At 35.8% G+C, this 19,770-nt stretch overlaps 1 protein-coding gene across 8 annotated transcripts in view; it reads right to left on the minus strand.

Moving 5' to 3' along the window:
• BTBD9 (BTB domain containing 9) overlaps positions 1–19,770 on the minus strand; it is a 550,633-nt gene that overhangs the window by 445,610 nt on the left and 85,253 nt on the right. For 7 of the 8 annotated variants that reach the window (XM_056818165.1, XM_056818162.1, XM_056818164.1 and 4 more), the window contains exon 2: positions 3,842–4,053. In XM_056818165.1, coding sequence (XP_056674143.1) covers positions 3,842–4,026 — 185 coding nt within the window. In that variant the 5' untranslated portion in view covers positions 4,027–4,053. Of the gene's footprint in view, positions 1–3,841; positions 4,054–5,081; positions 5,165–19,770 lie in introns of those variants that run through there. The other variant, XM_056818166.1, reaches the window with a different exon arrangement.

The following is a 19,770-nucleotide window of genomic DNA, read 5'->3' on the forward strand; positions in this document are numbered from 1 at the left end:
CCACTGGATTTTACTTGTCATTGGTCAAGACCTATTTCCATATTATTGATAATTGCACTAGGGTGATCCTTTAGAATCTACACCCCCAGTCATATCCCCATCAATCCATGTGATCAAATAGTTATTTTTCTTCTGTTGTTTCTATTCCCACAGTTCTTTCTCTGGATGTGGATAGCATCTTTCTCATAAGTCCCTCCGAATTGTCCTGGATTATTGCATTGCTGCTAGTAGAGAAGTCCATTACATTTGATTGTGCCACAGTGTATCTGTCTCTGTATAAGATTCTCCTGGTTATGTTCCTTTCACTCTACATCGATTTCTGGAGGTCATTTCAGTTTATTATTCGTTTGAGCACAATAATATTTCATCACCAACATATAACACAATTTGTTTAGCCATTCCCCAATTGAAAGGCATCCCCTCATTTTCTAATTCCTTGCCACCACAAAGAGCGAGGCTATAAATATTTTTGTACAAGTCTTTTCCCCCTATGATCTCTTTGGAGTATAAACCTAGCAGTGGTATGGCTAGAATGCCCCAGTTTTTTAACTGTGATGAGATAAAATGTTGGCCTAAGCACTGTCATAATTCCAGTGACAATAGGACAACAGGACAGCATGACTAAGGCCAATCATACAAAATGAGGGGGACAGAGAAAGAAGAATAATTGTTTTAGTTATTTCTCTTCACCTACCTATAACCTGTTTTCGCTCATCCTCAGGGCCTAGCAATAATGTTTGCCCCAGAAAAATGATGAGAATTACTTGGCACAATATTTAGGAGTCAGCCTCCAATTATTGTCTTCATAAGAATATCCAATCCCTTCATCTACCAAGTCTTTACCCCCTACTCTGATCTCACTTTCTTCCCTGGGTCTTACTGATGCTGTTAATTTGCTAATTCCAATTCTGGTTTTCTCCCACAACCTACCTCTTCACTTCCTATTGAAGTACTGTTGAAAGAAGCCGCAATAACAGAAACTGCTAAGGCTATCACAATTGATCATTCCACAATATTACTGTCATTCTGTTACAATGTTTTCCTGATTCTCCTTATTTCACACTCTATATCAGTTCATGTAGGTCTTTCCAGCTCTTTCTGAAATCATCCTATTCATTATTCCTTACAGCGCAATAATATTCCATCACCATCATATACCATGATTTGTTTAGCCATTCCCCAATTGAGGGATATCCCCTTAATTTCCAATTCTTTGCCACTACAAAAAGAGTAGCTATAAACATTTTTGTACAAGTAGGTCCTTTCTCCCTTTTTAAACATCTCTTTGGAATACAGATCTTGTAGTGGTATTACTGGATCAAAGGGTATGCATTGTTTTATAGTTTCTCGGGCATAATTCCAAATTGTCCTCCAGAATGGTTGGATCAATTCACAGCTCCACCAGCAAGGCATTAGTATCCCAATTTTGCCACATCCCCTCCAACATTTATCATTTTCCTTTACTGTTACATTAGTCAATCTCACAGGTATGAGGTGGCACCTCAGAGTTGTTTTAATTTGCATTTCTCTCATCAAGAGGGATTTAGAACATTTTTTTCATATGAATATTGATAGCTTTGATTTCTTTATTTGAAAAGTCTATTCATATCCTTTGACCATCTGTCGACTGGGGAATGACTTACATGGAATACATTTTGTTAAAAGGATTGTTTGATTTAAGACTTAGAGTTCTGATTGATCCATTGTACCCTATCTGACACCTTCTTATCTCTGCCTCTTACCCTTTTTGCCTCTCTTTAAGATATATGTATAGAAATCACAGTTGAACCCATGGCAGTTGATAAGGTCACCAAAAAGAGTTTTGAGAGAGAGAAAAAAGCAGTGGGGGATGCCAACATGTTATCTTATTGGGACCTTAATGAAATTGCTATTCATGGATCCTGAGGCATGGATGATGATCTAACAAAGGTGATTAGAAAGAAGTTATTCATCAAATAGGAAGAAAAGAATGAGGAAACGGCAGTATCACCAAAAAAAAAAAAACAGGGAGAAAAAGAGTAATGGGGAGGGGGAATTGTCAAATGTAAAATGCCAAGAATAAAAACTGAGAAAAGGCCATTAATTTAGCAATTAAGAAGCTGCAATTAAGAAACTGTGAGTAACAGAATAGTTTCAGTTGAGAAGTAGGGCTGTCAGTAAGTCTGCAAAGCACCGAAAAGTGAATGGGAGGGGTGAAAAAGTAAAGGCAATTAAGTGTGGAAAACATTTTCTAGGAGTATGGCTGAAAAATGGATAATAAGTACAGAATTCACATTTAGAGTGGTAAGATCAAGCGACAATTTCTTGATATTGTTGCTGCTGGTATTGCTGTTTGAAAGATAGAGGAAATCTGGGCATATTTGTAGGAAGCAGGGAAAGAACCAGTAAATGCCTAAAGAGATTAGGGAAAAAAATGAGATGATCAAATATGCAAGTTTAATGCAAGCAGCTAAACAATTATAAGCATAGCTAGATAACTGAATGGAAAGTAGGAGGTTGCTACTGTATTGCTGATTCATAGTTAATGATGATTTTTAAAAAAACCAAGTTGCAGTTTCCACAGGATACATGAAATGTTATTTAAGTTATCAATATATTCAAATTTAGGTAACAATCTTTCCTGGTCAATACGATAATAATTTTTCTAGAGCCAAAGTAAATTTCAAGAGCAAATTATCATAATTCCAATTTTTGAGTGATGCTTTCTTTTAATGTATTACTAATCACTTATAAGTACAAGGAAATTTTATTATTCATTGTATCAAGGGAAGTTCATCCCCTCTCCTGGGTTGCCAACCTGTTTAGTAAACATTCTTCACATGCCAGTGCTGAGACGATGAATGTAAATAAAAGGGCATGAGCAGAGCCCACCTGGGTCTTTTTTGGCACGGATTCTTGGTTGGAGCAGACAGGTGAGGGAGAGAGATTCCTGGAGAATAGGCTGCACATGGTCAAACTTAAAGTAAGGAAAAGACTTTAAATCTATGATTATGGGGACAGCTGGGTAGCTCAGTGGATTGAGAGTCAGGTCTAGAGACAGAAGGTCCTAGGTTCAAATCTGGCCTTAAGACACTTCCCACCTGTGTGACCCTGGGCAAGTCATTTGACACCCTTTTCCTAGCCCTTACCACTCTTCTGCCTTGGAACCAATACACAGTATTGATTCCAAGACGAAAGGCAAGGGTTTAAAAAAAATCTATGCTTATCTACATTTTTTATCTCAAGTTATTATTAATAAATTTCATGAAAAATAATAACTGGTCGAGATATTAATTATAACATCATGTAACTGAAAAGTAGGAGTTGACGATCACACAACCAGTGCATAAAAGTATAAGATTTTAATACTATTTAAATAAACTTTATAAACTCTGGCTATTTCTGATAAATTGCATAATATTCTTTTGAGTTTGAAACCAAGAAACATATATGTAAATATGACATGATGACCCAACTTCCAGGCTCTGGAATTCTCAGGATGTCAGTCAAAATTCCCGAAACACAAAGAGTTAATCATCAAGTCTAACTCCTATGGAAGGAAATTCTGGTCAATGAAGATATTAGGCACAAAAGTAGAATCTGCCTTTTCCCACCCTACCTTCACCCCGTGATTAGAAAAACCTGACATTCATCTACTTAAGACAGTTTAGAGGTGGTTTGGTTTGTACATGAAGTCATCCCTAAAGGGACTTATTGGCAATATGATTCTAAGATGACTATAGTAGAAAAAGTGTTAGAGTAGTTTTCCATGAACTTGGGTACATTTATCTACATATTAAATGAAACAGAAAGCACTAATATTTTCTAAAGGTATTTTATTTCTGTAGAAAGTATTACTTACCGAAAATAGTGGCACCTGGCAGCTAGAATCACTCTGTGGGCAGGAAAACGTGTCTTTTCCACTATAAATGTGACATCGCCATATTCTTCCCCATTTAACAAGGCACCAATATTTTCTGACAAGATGTGCACATGATCAATTTCTCCCACAGCAGTGTAGGGGCGGAGTGGGTGGTTGTTGCTCATTTTGTAGAATAGATAGTATTCACTGATCTATTTTATAAAGAATGGATAAAAATTAATATTTTGAATTCCACTCTAAAAACAACACACCTAAGTCACAAATATAGAACTTTTTCTCATAGATTATATGAACGAAAGATTTCACATTCAATCAAATGTCAATAATTCATTTATCCTGCAAAATCAACCTAGTTTTGCCTCTGAAAGGTAGTCCATTAGTTCTGATTTAGAGCAATTTCAACAACTCTACAAACTTTAAGCACCGGCTATGTGCTGAGGGTAGGGCTAGATATACAAAAAGAGAAATGATAGTCCTTGAATTAAATATATTTGCCAAATAGAATAGAAAATAATTATACAAACTAAAATGATAAGTATATAGGAAATCTATCACCAAGTATTTAAAAATTTATTGTGCCAAATACATGCCAAGTGCTATGCTAGGTATTAAGTATACAAATATATAAAAGAACCCATCCTTCACTTCAAGAGCTTACATATATAAAAGGAGATAAATGTGTATAAAAAGAAGCATATTTTTAAATATATAGATTAATTCATAATAGAAGGCACTAGCAGCTGAGAACAGAAAAGACCTCAGGTAAGATAAAACATAAGCTGAGTTGTGATGGAAGCAAGGTATTCTAAGTGGTACAAGGAGAAAAAGTATTCCAGACACTGACTACAGCCAGTACACATAAGACAGGTGTGAAGATTAAATTGTAAATCAGGAGAGAGTTAATATCATTTTCATAATCAGGGGGGAGTTAAATTTCATTGACCATTGTTTAGATTTAATCACCCAAAGTGTAAACACTCCACATTCACACTTGAGTGGGGGAGGTCTCTGTGACCCATGTGTGCAATAGTGGCTGATGAATCAGAATTAAAGCAAAGTTTCAACTGTGTTGGTAAACATAAAATTAGGGGAAGGCACAGGAAGTGACACAAAAGAAACTATCTTAAAAAGGGAGTTACAACTTCCTGAGTGGTTTTTTTACTTGGAGTTCTATTTAGAGTTTTTATTTGGAGTTAAGACTGGAGATGAATCTGCTGACCTGAGACCCTGTTCCTGGTGAGGCTGTTCTTAAATCTCTTCCTTTGGACTGACAAGGCTGACTCCTTTCCTGGATTTTCTGAAAAAAACTAGCCTTGAGAGATAGAGAGAGAGACAGAGAGAGAGACAGAGAGAGAGACAGAGAGAGAGAGAGAGAGAGAGAGAGAGAGAGAGAGAGAGAGAGAGAGAGAGAGAGAGAGAGAGAGAGAGAGAGAGAGAAAGAGAGACTTCCTCAGGCCCTCAGCTTTGCCAAGGCCACTAAAGACTAACTCTCCCTGCCCTGGTTTTGAGCCAGGGGCTGGAATTAAATTACTTAGTGCTTAGGCTAGATATCATACCCTATCCTCTCTGATTTTCTTACTTCACTCTTTCTATATTTTGTAAATAAATTGTAAATAAATCTCTTTGGAACAAATTAAATTCCTGGTGACCCTATTTTAAATATAATCCAGTCCAACCTTCTATAATATGACCCTATTTTCCCCTTACACAGGAGATAATAATAATAATAAAAAAGAAAGGAGGCCGTCTTATCAGGTCTCTTCAAATATCTCATTTCCCTTCTTTCTGCACTCATTTTGGACTTCTCTGGCTTCTCCATCATGGTTCTGGTAAACTCATCAAAGGGAATACATATCATTTAGCAAGATCCAATAAACCTTGTTTTTCACACCCATGAGTAGCCTCTAGTTCTCTGATCATAAGTGGAGCCATACACTCTTCTATTTAAGAAAAGTAACAGGACTGACATCTTGGACATCTCATTTCCTATCTGACTGAACTCATTTGGACTTTTTTGGCTGGCTTCTCCACCATGCTGGATACCCATTTCTCCCAGACTCATTTCAACTTTCCTTTGTGTATTCTTTCCCCTCACTAGATAAGTCTGGGACTGTCTTTTCCACATTTGTATCACCAGAACTTAACATAGTACCTGATACATCAAAGGCATTTGTTTACTGAATACTGACTGACAAGTACAAGAAAGAAAATTGCATTATAAGGCTGGAAAGGTTGACTACAATAAGCTTGTAAAGGGCTTTAAATGCCTAGGACTTACATTTTATTCTAGAGGTAACAGGAGTCACTGAAGATTCTGATCAGCCCTGTGCTTTAGGAATATCACTTTAGCAACTCTTTATAGGATGGATTGAAAAGGGGAAAAACTTGAGTCAGGGAGACCAACTCAGAAGCTACTATAATAGTCCAGGTAAGAATTAATGTAAATTAGAACCACTTTGATAGTTATGTGAGTGGAAAAGAGACTGGTATGAGATCGTTGGAAATTTTAAAAAAGACATTTGGCAAATATTGTAGTGCCCTCTTAAAGTATAAATGTTTTGATATATTTTATAGTGTCTGGTTGGTGGTTTCTAAAACCATTATGAGGTATATAAGGATATGTTTACTTCTTTAAGTTTGAAACTACAAATATTATCCTTCCATACTGGGAAATATAAAATGATACTGTTTACTACAAAACAGCTATGTTCTACACATAATTGCAAATAATGAAGCCTTTTTCTTCTCTTAAGATCTTGGTGCACTAGAAGTATAAGCAAAAAACATCTGCAAAAAGTCTTTGATCTTCACTTTGCTAGAACAATCCCATACTGCCTTTCTGGCACTGCCAGGCAATTTAAAGAAAATTCTCTGAGAAGCATAATGGCAATGTTGACTGACTACTGTAACCTTCTATGCCAATGTAATATTAATTGCTTTTTGCTTTCATCCCTGAATCTAGCCAATAAATTTTTCCCAAATAGATCTTCATATATCTACCTGAGCCCTAAATAATTCCATAGCTCCTGAATCACAATTAAGTCTTTCAAGCATCCACCTATATGGTCAACCTTCAATAAGTTAGGAAACATTCTAATCCCGTATTCTCATCCTATTCAAACTAATTTATTAAGCTTAAAGATTCAAAAAACTAGATTTGAAGAAGAGGTCTTAGATAACATCTTGTTTCTACCAATCACCCTCCTGGAACTGTCTCTTCTCCCCAAAACACAACAAAAGGAGTAAGCATCTCCATCAAATATGAGAGTATGGGACTTTTCCTTAAAAAATAAAAAGAGAGAAATCTTAGAAGCTATCTTCAGAGCCACCAAATAGCCATCCCAATTAAAAGTAGATATGGACACCTACATCATATGCCCTCCTGTCTCTAAATGGATACAAAGAATATCCTTTAATAAATCTCTTTTGAATGCACGAGTCTTCTGTGTATGTTTCCTCCTTTTCCTCTTCCCTGGTACAAATGCTAGGATTGCTATACAATCATTTAATTGATGAAGTATTTGCTGCCAAATGAAGGAATTGAAATAGAAAGGAAAAACCAATCAAGTGTTGTTCTTATTTTAAACTCTGAGAATTCAGATTGCACTCATTCCAACTTCTGCAGTGAGTAGCAATAATTAAGTGGTATAAGAGTAGAAGATGTAGAGGATAACTCCAAGTTTGCAAACCTGCATGACAAGAATAATGGCGTTCAAAGATTGGGGGTCAGTTTGTGGGAGGCAGTGTTAGATAATGAGTTCTGTTTTAAATATGTTGAATTCAAGATGATAATGAGACATTCTGTTTAAAACAGTCAACATGCAGATAATGATGCATGAGAGAGAATAGGGAAGAATCTTAATATCCAGGAGTCATCTGCACAAAGATAATCATGGAACCTATCTATGGTAGGACTACCATCCACCAGAGGGCTTTCCCAGGTAGGCTAGGTGAATTTCTTTCCTAAATGGCAAGGAAGTTGTTTCCAAAGGACAAAAAGTCCAAGCACAAAAGCTCAAGCCTTTGACCAAGTTTGCCCATCACCTAAGGGTATAAAAAGAGGCCAGACCACTTTAAGTTCAACCCTGGCAATGTCTCACTGCCATTAGTCATTCCACCCTGTTAACAAGTTTTTATCTGGAAAAGAATGGAGCTGTATCAGTCTGAACAAGTGTTGTATCCTTGTTCAGCATCTTTTCCATTAATAACTATATAAAACTTTTGTGAACTATTAGAGATCAATGAGTGCTTTATTTCATACCAATTCCAAATCTGAACTACCAGACTAGTCAGGCATGATTTACAATACCATGGGAGCTGATAAGGACATCAAGAAAGAATACAGAAAGAGAAGAGGAGGGTTCAGGAGAAAAGCTTGAGATACAACCACATTTAGGGGTAGAACATAGATAAATAAGTCAGCAAAGGAGATGAGCAAGTGAAGTAATCCAGTCTGGTTTAAGAAAAACTAAGAGAGAGTATGGTGTCATGAAAATCTAAAAGGAAAAAGTGTGCAGGAGAAAAAGTAGCCAAAAGCATCAAGTGTTACTATTCTTTAGTCAGTTCAGTCATGCCTGACTCTTCTTCTGGGGTTTTCTTGGTCAAGATACTAGAAGGTGTTTGTCATCTCCTCCAGTTCATTTTACAGAAACTGAAGCAAACAGGATTAAGTGATTTTCCCAGGGTCTAATAGCTATTAAGTGTCTAAGGCCCAATTTAAATTCAGGAAGATTAGTTTTCTTTTTTTAAATTTATTCATTTATTTAGAATATTTTCCCAAGGTTATATGATTCATGTTCTCTCCCTCCCCTTTTCCTTTCCCCCTCCCAACACTGATAAGCAATTCCACTGAATTAAATATGTATCACTATTTAAAACCTATTTCCATATTATTCATATTTGTAACAGTGATCTTTTAAAACCAAAACCCCATATACCCATCCAATCATGTGATCAACCATGTTTTTCTTCTGAATTTCTACTCATTGTTTTTTCTCTGGATGTGGATAGTGCTCTATCTCATAAGTCCCTCAGAAATGTCCTAAATCATTGCATTGCTACTAATAGAAAAATCTGTCACATTCGACTGTGCTACTTCTGTTTCACTTTCTGTGTACAATGTTCTCCTAGTTTTGTTCATTTTACTCTGCATCAATTCATGGAGATGTTTCCAATTCATATAGAAATCCTCTAATTCAGAAGATGAGTTTTCTTGACTCTAGGTGCAGCACTCTATTCACTGAGCCACTAGCTTCCCCCAACAGCAAAAGTAACAGAAAATTGAAGTACAAGAACTGTGAAAATATCCATCAGGTTTGATAATTAAATTAAAAGTTAATGGGGGGGGGGCGCTTCTGGGCAATATTGCAGCTTAGAGGTAGCAAAAATTCAGACCTCTGTAAACTCTTCCTCACTGATCAAAAACACATCATGTCCAGGGGACAGAAAACCAAATCTAACAACAGGATAGAGCTCAGGAACCCTCCTCCTCCTCCTGGATCCAACTTAAAAGGTATGCCCCCCCAAAAAGCCTGAATTCTAGAACACACAAGTTTAAGGAGAAGGAAGAAGGAAGGTCACAGGACTCCTCCCCTCAGTGCTGAGCCTCCATCTGTGACTGGAATCTCTGGGCAGGCAAGGACTCTAGTCTGGAGAGAGAACCTTACCACCAAAGCTGTGCCAGGCTCAGGGCTTAGAACACAGGCAGTGGGAGGAGAAGCACAGAGCAGGCAGCGCAGACTCAGCTAAAATGCTCCATCTTGCCTCCCCCTTCTGGAGGACTTGGCCTAAGGGCCCAGCCAGGTTTGTAGATCAACTCCTCCACCTTGGCTGAATTTCATCAATAAGGGCAGATAAGCCTTCAGAGGTCAGAGAAGCTCAAGCTCCAACATTACCCCCCGACTGTGATCTGAGAGCCTCACTGACTGAGCTCTCCAAGGGGAAAAGGAAGCAATAAACCACAGGCAACAACCTTGACCACAGGGCAGGAAGCCCAGATCCTTCTCAGATTCTGCTATCAGCTGGGGAAGATCAAACTACCTGACCAAACAGCAGAACAGAGTTAAGAAGCCCCTTCAAGATAGAACATCCCAAACTCACAGATCCAACACAAAATGAGAGGAGCAAGACCATAGGCAACCACAGGGGGGAAAAAGGGGGCAAATATGAGTAAACAATAGAAAAAGAAACAAGAACTACAATCAACAGCTTCTATCCAGGCAATAAATAATGGGCAAATGAAACAGAGGAGGATCAAGGAACATCAAGCAAAAACACAAACTACAGTGAATTGGATACAGGCTTTGGAAGAACTCAAAATACAATTCAAAAAACAAGAGAAGCTAAAGAAAACTGGGAAAAGAACTTAGAAAGCAAAATAAATCATCTGGAACAGAAAATAATGTCTTGAAAGCCAAAACTAATCACCTTGAAAATGAGACAAAGAACATGAAAGATGAGGAAAGGAAAATGAAAGATGAGGCAAAGAAGATGAAAGATGAGCTCCAAAGAAAATCAGACCAGAAGGAGAAGGACAACCAAAAAGCCCGGGATGAAATTTAGTCTTTAAAAACTAGAATCCAACAACTAGAAGTAAGCGACTTCACAAGGCAGCAGGAAACTATAAAACAAAATCAAAAGAATGAAAAAAATTAAGTAAAATATGAAACACCTCACGCACAAAATGAACAAGTCCAGGAGAGAAAACTTAAGAATCATTGGTCTACCGGAAGATCATGACAAAAGAAAAAGCCTGGACATCATTGTATAGGAAATTATCCAAGGAAACTGCCCCAACATTCTAGAGCAAGAGGAAACAGTGGAGATTGAAAGAATCCACAGATCACTTCCTGTAATTAATCCCCAACTGCAGGAGTGTTATAGCCAAATTCAAGAACTACCAAAACAAGGAAAAAAATATTACAAACTGCTCAGAAGAAGTCATTCCGGTACCATGGAACTACAGTTAGGATAACACAGGATCTGGCTACACTGAAGGACTGAAAGGCATGGAATATGATATTCTGGAAAGCAAGGAAACTAGGTCTACAACCAAGAATCAAATAGCCATCAAAACTGACTATATTCTTGCAGGGGAAAGTATGGTCAATTAATAAAATAGAAGAATTCCAAGCATTCGTAAAGAAAATACCAGACCTGAACAGAAAATTTGATGCCCAAACACAGAACTCAAGAGAATCATCAAAAAGTAATTAAGGGGGAAAAAAACAAAAACAAAACAAAAAACAAACTTTTCTTAAGGGATACAACAAGTTAAAATGATATGTATCCCTATAAGAAAAGAGGACACTGGTAACTCTTAAACATTGTTATTATTACCTGGGTAGCTAGAAGAATTGTACTTAGAGGGAACAGTGACAAACTGTATAAGGATGAAATGCCAAAACATAAATATGTATATAGATATATGAATGCATAAATATAAATACCTACAACATATATATATGTACAGATATATAAAACTAGAGGTAAAAAAAGAGGTTAAAACTAAGAGAAATGGGAAAAGAAACAAAATGGAGTAAATTTATATATCATAAAGAAACATGTGGCGGGAGTGGGGGAGAACACTAATACACTGGGAGGGTAAAAAGGTTGGAGATATGAAAAACTTAATTCTTATGTGAATTGAAATTGACTCAAAGAGGGAAGAATAATCAAATTCTTTGGGGCAGAGAATTGATTTGCGCCCTATAGAGAAGTAGAAGGGTAACAAACAGATTGGTAGAGAGGCAAACAATACAAGGGAGGGAGAAGGTTGGGGGGGTAGTTTAAAACGACCATAAAGAAAATAAGAAGGGAATAAAAAGGGAGGGGGTCTAGAAAGGGAAGTAAAATAAGGATGGGAATTAGGGGGACTGATTAAAAACAAAAAACTGGTGCAGAAGGAAATAATGAAAGGAGAAAGGGCAGGGCAAGGAGTGGAAATCAAAATGTTGGGAAATACACAGCTGGTAATCATAACTCTGAATGTGAATGGAATGAATTCATCCATAAAATGCAAGCAAATAGAATGGATTATAAACCAAAATCTTACCATATGTTGTCTGCAAGAAACACACATGAGGAAGGTAGATAAGCATAGGGTGAAAGTAAGAGGATGGAGCCAAACCTATTGGGCATCAAATGATAAAAAGAAGGCAGGAGTCGCAATCATGATATCCGACAAAGCCAAAGTAAAAATAAATCTAGTTAAAAGAGATAGGGAAGGTAATTACATCCTGATAAAAGGCAGAATAGACAACGAGGAAATATCTGTACTCAATATGTATGCACCAAATGGCATAGCATCCAAATTTCTAAAGGAGAAACAAGTGGAGCTCAAGGATGAAATAGATAGAAAAACTATACTAGTGGGATACCTGAACCTTCCTCTATCAGAACTAAATAAATCAAGCCAAAAAATAAATAAGAAAGAGGTAAGAAAAGTGAATGAAATCTTGGAAAAATTGGAGTTAGTAGATATGTGGAGAAAAATAAATAGGGACAAAAAGGAATACACGTTCTTTTCAGCAGCACATGGTACATTCACAACGACTGACCATGTATTAGGGCATAAAAACATTGCAAACAAGAGCAAAAGAGCAGAAATAATAAATGCAACCTTTTCAGATCACAATGCAATGAAAATATAATAATTAGTAAGGGCACATGGAAAAGCAAATAAAAAATTAATTGGAAATTAAATAATATGATTCTCCAAAATCAGTTAGTTAAAGAGCAAACCATAGAAACAATTAATAATTTCACTGAAGAAAATGACAATGATGAGACATCCTTTCAAAATCAATGGCATTCAGACAAAGCAGTACTTAGGGGGAAATTCATATCCTTGAGTTTATATATTAACAAATTAGGGAGGGCAAAGGTCAATGAATTGGGCATGCAAATTAAAAAACTAGAAAGTGAACAAATTAAAAATCCTCAGATGAAGACTAAATTAGAGATCCTAAAAATCAAAGGAGAAATTACTAAAATTCAAAGTCAAAGAACTATTGATTTAATAACTAAGACTAGAATCTGGTACTTTGAAAAAACAAATAAAATAGACAAAGTACTGGTCAATCTAATTTAAAAAAAGGAAAGAATAAAACCAAATTAACAGTATCTAAGATGAAAAGGGAGACTTCACCTCTAATGAAGAGGAAATTAAGGCAATCATTTAAAACTATTATGCCCAATTATATGAAAATAAATATGGCAATCTAGGTGATATGGATAAATATTTAGAAAAATATAAATTGCCTAGATTAACAGGAGAAGAAATAGAATACCTAAATAACGTCATATCAGAAAAAGAAATTAAACAAGCCATCAAAGAACTCCCTAAGAAAAAATCCCCAGGACCAGATGGATTGACAAATGAATTCTATCAAACATTCAAAGAACAACTAATCCCAATATTATACAAACTATTTGACAGAATAAGCAAAGAAGGAGTTCTACCAAATTTCTTTTATGATATGGTACTGATTCCAAAGGCAGGCAGGTCAAAAACAGAGAAAGAAAACTACAGACCAATCTCCTTGATGAACATAAATGCAAAAAATCTTAAATAGAACACTAACAAAAAGGCTCCAGCAAGTCATCACAAGGGTCATTCATTATGATCAGGTGGGATTTATGCCAAGAATGCAAGGATGGTTTAATATTAGGAAAACCATCCACATAAATGACCATATTAATAAGCAAACCAACAAAAATCACAAAAAAAAACCAACAACAAATTTCAATAGATGCAGAAAAAGTCTTTGGCAGAATTCAACTCAGAGGAATTTACAAGAAAGAACTCTATCCACATTCAGAGGAAAAAATGTGGGAGCAGAAACACAGCAGAAATACAACTGCTTGATTACAAGGGTCAAGGGGGATATGATTAGGGATATAGACTCTAAATGATCACCCTAGTGTAAACATTAAAAACATGAAAATAGTTCTTGACCAAGGACAGTTGTAAAACTCAGTGGAATTTAGCATTTGGTTACAGGAAGGAGTGGGGGGAGGGGAGGGGAAGAATATGATTCTTGTGACCAAGGAATAATGTTCTAAAATGACTAATTAAACAAAAATTTTCAAACAAAAAACAGGCTAAGGATAGAAGCAGAAAAATAAACAAACAAAAAAAGTTAATTGGCAAATTTGGATAGAACAATTTCAATTGAGGAATGAAGAAAGGAAATGGAGGGTTTTTTCCCTAGGCATTTGGCTAGGATTGGGGAAAGAAATATAGAGAACTTAAAGGGAGAGTAGAGGCAGGCAAGCTTTTTTTTTTTTTTTTATAAGGGGGAGACCCAGCTATGGTTTAGACAAGATGGAATGAGCCTAGGCAGTGGGAAGAGTAATTAAAGACTAGCAAGAGAAGAAGAATAACCATAGAGACAATTTTCTGGAGGAGATAGGAAGAGATGGAATTATAAAAAAGCTTGTCTTGGTGAGGTAAAGGGCTATATCTAATAAAGGACAAAGGTGAAAGAAGAGAGATTATATCAAATGGATTCTAGGATACAGAGTAGAGGAGAAGAGTAATTAGCCCATGGTAAATGGCCTTTACATTCTATGTAAAGTATAAAGAAAGGCCTGCAGAGAAGATATAGAAGGGATATGTTACCTTTTGAAAAGAAAATATTTGGAACAGCTGCTGTTGGAGAGTATGATAATCGACTTGGGAAGAATAAAAGTGTTGCTGCATCAAAGGTACAGTTAAGAATAGACAACAAATTTATAGCAGATTTTGTTGTCATGGTTGACTGCCTTACTCCAAAACTACTTAAGTATATATGGACTTAAGGTACATACAGAGGTTGGAGAATTCAAAATAATATTCCAGAAAAGATTATCTTTCAATTCATTTAGCTGATACTTAAGTACATGGAGATTAACAGTATAAAAGAAGGTTTGAGAAAAATTCTCGAGGGTCTTGAATCCTAGACTAAAGTGTTTTGGTTTCCCCCCTCCTAATCCTATAAGCACTACAGAGCTATATACTGGTTATGAACAGAGTAGTGATCTGACTAAGGATATTTTGTCAATAGCATGAAGGAACCAACAAGAAAGGAGAGGGACCTATTAAGAGGAGATAACATTGCTTAGGTAAGAAGTAAAGAGGGCTTGGACTAGGTTAGTGGAAGACAAAGGAGAAAGGAAGATGTGAGAAATAATATGTTGATAAAATCACTAGCAACTAACTTAGAGGTGTTAGGGATAGGAGAAAAGCAATGGCAAAAGAAGGGAAGTAACATACACTGAAAAGAGCCTTGAGTTCAAATTCTGTTTCTGGTGCTTACTTTAACATGAGACAAGTCACAACTTCCTTAATCCTCAGTTTCCTATTCTTTAAAATGAAGGAGTTGAATTAGAGGACCTCAAAGGTCCCTATATTAAAAAATACTATGATACTTATACATATGATTTTTTGTTGTTTTTTATCACAGGCAATTGAGTCAATATTATTAACAGAAACAGGAGAAAGAATAGAGTTTTAAGTGGAAAACAATGAAATTCAATACAATTGTTTTTGGACATGTTGAGTTTAAGGTGACAGCAGTTCATCCAAGAAGAAAGAGAAAAGGCAAGGGGTAGAAACACAGTTGGGAATAATCCACAGAAAGGCAGTAATTCAAACTATGGGAGTAAACAAAATTCTCAAGAAAGAAAATATAGAGAAAGAAGGGGAAAAAAGTTCAAGGGCAATCCTTGGGGGAACATGCACATTTAGGGAATGGGAGAAAGAGAAATTCATGCATAGGCTGAACCAATATAGCAAACATAATAATTCTTTTTTTTTTTTTAAACCCTTACCTTCTGTCTTGGAGTCAATACTGTGTATTGGCTCCAAGACTAGGCAATGGGGGTCAAGTGACTTGCCCAGGGTCACATGGCTGGGAAGTGTCTGAGGTCAGATTTGAACCTAGGACCTCCCATCTCTAGGACTGGCTCTCAATCCACTGAGCTACCCAGCTGCCCCCCAAACATAATAATTCTACCTAAATTAATATACTTATTCAGTGCCATATAAATAAAACTACCAAAGGATTGCTTCACAGGATTAGAAAAAAATAACAAAATTCAACTGAAGGAACAAAAGGAAGTAATACTCATATAGCTGATGAACTTAAACAAGATACAGTAGATAGGTTTTCAGTTTATATCCCAGATGTCAATTATCCAAATTTAGTGTCTTCTATCCACTAATTGATCTCATTTTAGGCAAAATGGATAAATTTGCATTTGCAGCATGTGGAGATCCTACTGTAATTATAATTAGTAAGGAAAATAAGGAAAAAAGTAGAATGAAAGGGTCCTAGCCATACTAGCTCTCAAACTAAGTACAAAGCAGTAATTATCTAAATAATTTGATATTGGTTAAAAAATAGGAAGGCCAATAGAACAGATCAAGTACAGAAGAAAACAAACCTCAGTATGTGATAAACCCAAAGACTACAGTTACTGAGGTAAAGGCTTCACTATTTGACAAAAACTACGCAAGTTTTTACAGAAAACTGTATGATATGACAGAAATTAGGTTCATATCAACACTTCATATCATAAGCAAAAATAAGCTCCAAGTGAATATATGATCTAGATATTTAAAAAACCAACTCATAAAAAGGAGGAAGAATATTGCTGTTCAACTGTTTCAGTCATGTCTGACCTCATTTGGATAGAGGGGTTTATCATTTCCTTCTCCAGATCATTTTATAGATGAGGAAACTGAGAGAAAAAGGGTAAAGTAACTCAGATGAGTCTTTCTGACTCCAAATTCTGTACCCTATAAATAACTTTTGTTCATGTTCAAAGAAAGGATAATACAGAAAATTTTAAAAAGAAAATATTGACTACATGAAATTAAAGTTTTTGAACAAACAAATCCAATGTAGCTAACTTTAGAAGAGAAAGAGTTAACTAGATAGGTGGGAGATCTTTGCAATAAATTTCCCTGATAAAATTCTTATTTCCAGAATCTACAAGGAACTGATTCAAATCTGTGAGAACAAGAGCCATTCCCTAACTAATGAATGTCAATTATGAATAGGCAGTTTTATAAGTAAGAAAGCCAAGCTACTTACAGTCAATTGAAAAATAATCCACAACACTAGTTAAGTAGAGAAATTAAAATTAATACAACTTCTACCTCACATCTATCAGACTGGCAAAACTGACAAAAACATAAAATGTCAAAAGTTGGAAGGGCCCTGGGAAAAAGCAGGCACATTTGGTGAAGTTGTGAATTGGTAACGGTATTTTGGAAATCAATTTGGAGCTATGCTTAAAAAAGTTATTAAACTATGAATATTCTTTAACTCAACAACATTATCTATTATTAGTATATTACCCTCAATTCCCACCCTCAAAGAAATGGGAAAATTTATTCAAAAATATTTACATTAGTTCTTTTTGTGGTAGCAAGGAATTAAAAAATAAATGAGCACTCATCAATTAGGAAATGACTGAATAAATTTCAGTAAATGAATATAATGGAATACTATTGTGCTAAATAATGAAAGAGATGGTTGCAGAGAACAAACAGATATTCATCACCATCTCTCTGTGCAGAGAAACCTTCTGGTTCTGCTCACTTTACATCAATTTGTTATTTTTAGACAGGTGAAGACTATTTTTCTAACTTAAAGCAAGCACTATATATAATCACCCCTTTTCACCACAACTGTGTATACAACTGGCTATGGCTCCAAGATTTTATATGAAAATGTTTGCCACTGATGCTATTGCAGCCATTCATTTGTTTCGGTTTATATACCTTTCATGAATGTATGGATGTATTCTTGATTCTGTGTTAAATTCATATAATTCAGCCAGATTAAAACCCACCAAGTTAATGAATATTTACACTACTTAATAATGAAAATGAAAACATGAACCTAAACAACTGAAAAAAAAATTTTCATCAATGAAGCAAAAGTAGCATAAATAATGTTAGTTAGTAGTAGTCTCTCGGTAACTGAGGATGACGATTGTCTTTGTGCGTTTTCATCTTTGATAGATGATAATGTTACAGTGTAATTATATCATAATTTTTTCAAAAGAGAAAAAAATCTAATTAATTCCCATTAAGATATATCAGGCTAGTAGGGTTTATGAACTTTGCAAAAATAAAGAGTTGATATATTTTTAGAATCCAAATGCTTTCACAGTTCTAGCAGAAAATACTCAGAGCAAAGTTCTACAAGGTGGAGGTGCCAGTAAGTCCTTGAAAGATGCACAAAATTCCCTAAGGAACCCATCTCTGCCCTGGTTATTTCCTGACTAAAGAGCCTTTATGGGAAAAAAGACCTTCTGCTCTTTAATTGCAGAATATAAATGATCTTTCTCTAGAGGGAAGAGATGGCATTTACAAGCATATGCTTTTGCAATTTCTCTGCTCTTGTTACCCATGTGGTGTGTAATTTAAAGTATTCCTGAAATTTTAAATTAATATCACCTGGGGAGATAAATGAAGTCCTGTCTGCATGTTAAACATGCATACACACACACAAAAAATTACCTTCTGCTTTCCTCAGGGAAAACAACCTCTCTGGCTCTGCACATAAGTTTAACAAATGGGTATAAATTGTCCACATTGAAAAGTATGTAACCTTGATTCTGATAACCTATCCATCCAATTCCAAAATTTACTGAGAAGTAATATCATAACTAGAGTAAAGTGATACCCAAAGTCCACTATCAGAATTCAGGAGAGCAGATTTAGGTCTTTCCAGATCAGCATAACTGTTAAATGAAATTTTTCTCGATGGTGATTACATGAAACTAGAAAGGTAGTCTGACTAAAAGACTATCAACCAGACTGCCTTCCTTCAGAAAAGAATGTTGAAAAGCTTAAGTATTTTAAATGCATTATAGTGTCTTGAAAGCCAAAATCAACGAGCTGGAAAATGAGGTGAAGGAGATGAAAGATGCGGCAAAGGAGATGAAAGACGAGGTAAAGAGGATGAAAGACAACCTTCAAAGAAAATCAGACCAGAAGGAAAAGGATGACCAAAAAAGACAGGGATGAAATCCAGTCTTTAAGAACCAGAATACAACAACTGGAATTAAGTGACCTCACAAGGCAGCAGGACACTATAAAACAAAATGAAAAGAATGAAAAAATTGAGGAAAATATGAAGCATTTCATTCACAAAAGAGGCAATTTAGAAAATCGTTCGAGAAGAGACAATTTAAGAATCATTGGTCTACCAGAAGACCATGACAAAAGAAAAAGCCTAGGCATGATACTACAGGAAATTATTCAGGAAAACTGTCCCGATATCCTAGAACAAGAGGTGAAAGTGGAGATTGAAAGAATCCACAGATTACCTCCTGTATTTAATCCCCAACTGACAACACCCAGGAATGTTATAGCTAAACTCAAACACTATCAGACCAAAGAAAAGATATTACAAACTACCAAGAAGAAGCCATTCAGATACCATGGAAACACAGTGAGGATGACTCAGGATCTGGCTGCATCCACACTGAAGGACCGAAAGGCATGGAATATGATATTCCAGAAAGCAAGGGAACCAAGTCTACAACCAAGAATCAAATAGCCAGCAAAACTGACTATATTCTTACAGGGGAAAGTATGGTCATTCAATACAATAGAAGAATTCCAAGCATTCGTAAAGAAAAGACCAGACCTGAACAGAAAATTTGATGTCCAAGCACGAAACTCAAGAGAATCATCAAAAGGTAATTAAAAAAGAGGGGGAAAAGAAAAAGAAAACAAAACAACAACAACAAAATTTTTTAAGAGACTCAATAAGTTAAGATGATATGTACAAAAAAGGGTCATTGGTAACTCTTAAAAACTGTTGCTATCACCTGGGGAGTTAGAAAATTTACACTTAGAGGGAACAGTGACAAACTGTATAGGATGAAAGGACAAGACATAA

Source organism: Monodelphis domestica, chromosome 2 (assembly GCF_027887165.1).
Source record: "Monodelphis domestica isolate mMonDom1 chromosome 2, mMonDom1.pri, whole genome shotgun sequence".
In the NCBI taxonomy this organism is placed as follows: domain Eukaryota; kingdom Metazoa; phylum Chordata; class Mammalia; order Didelphimorphia; family Didelphidae; genus Monodelphis; species Monodelphis domestica.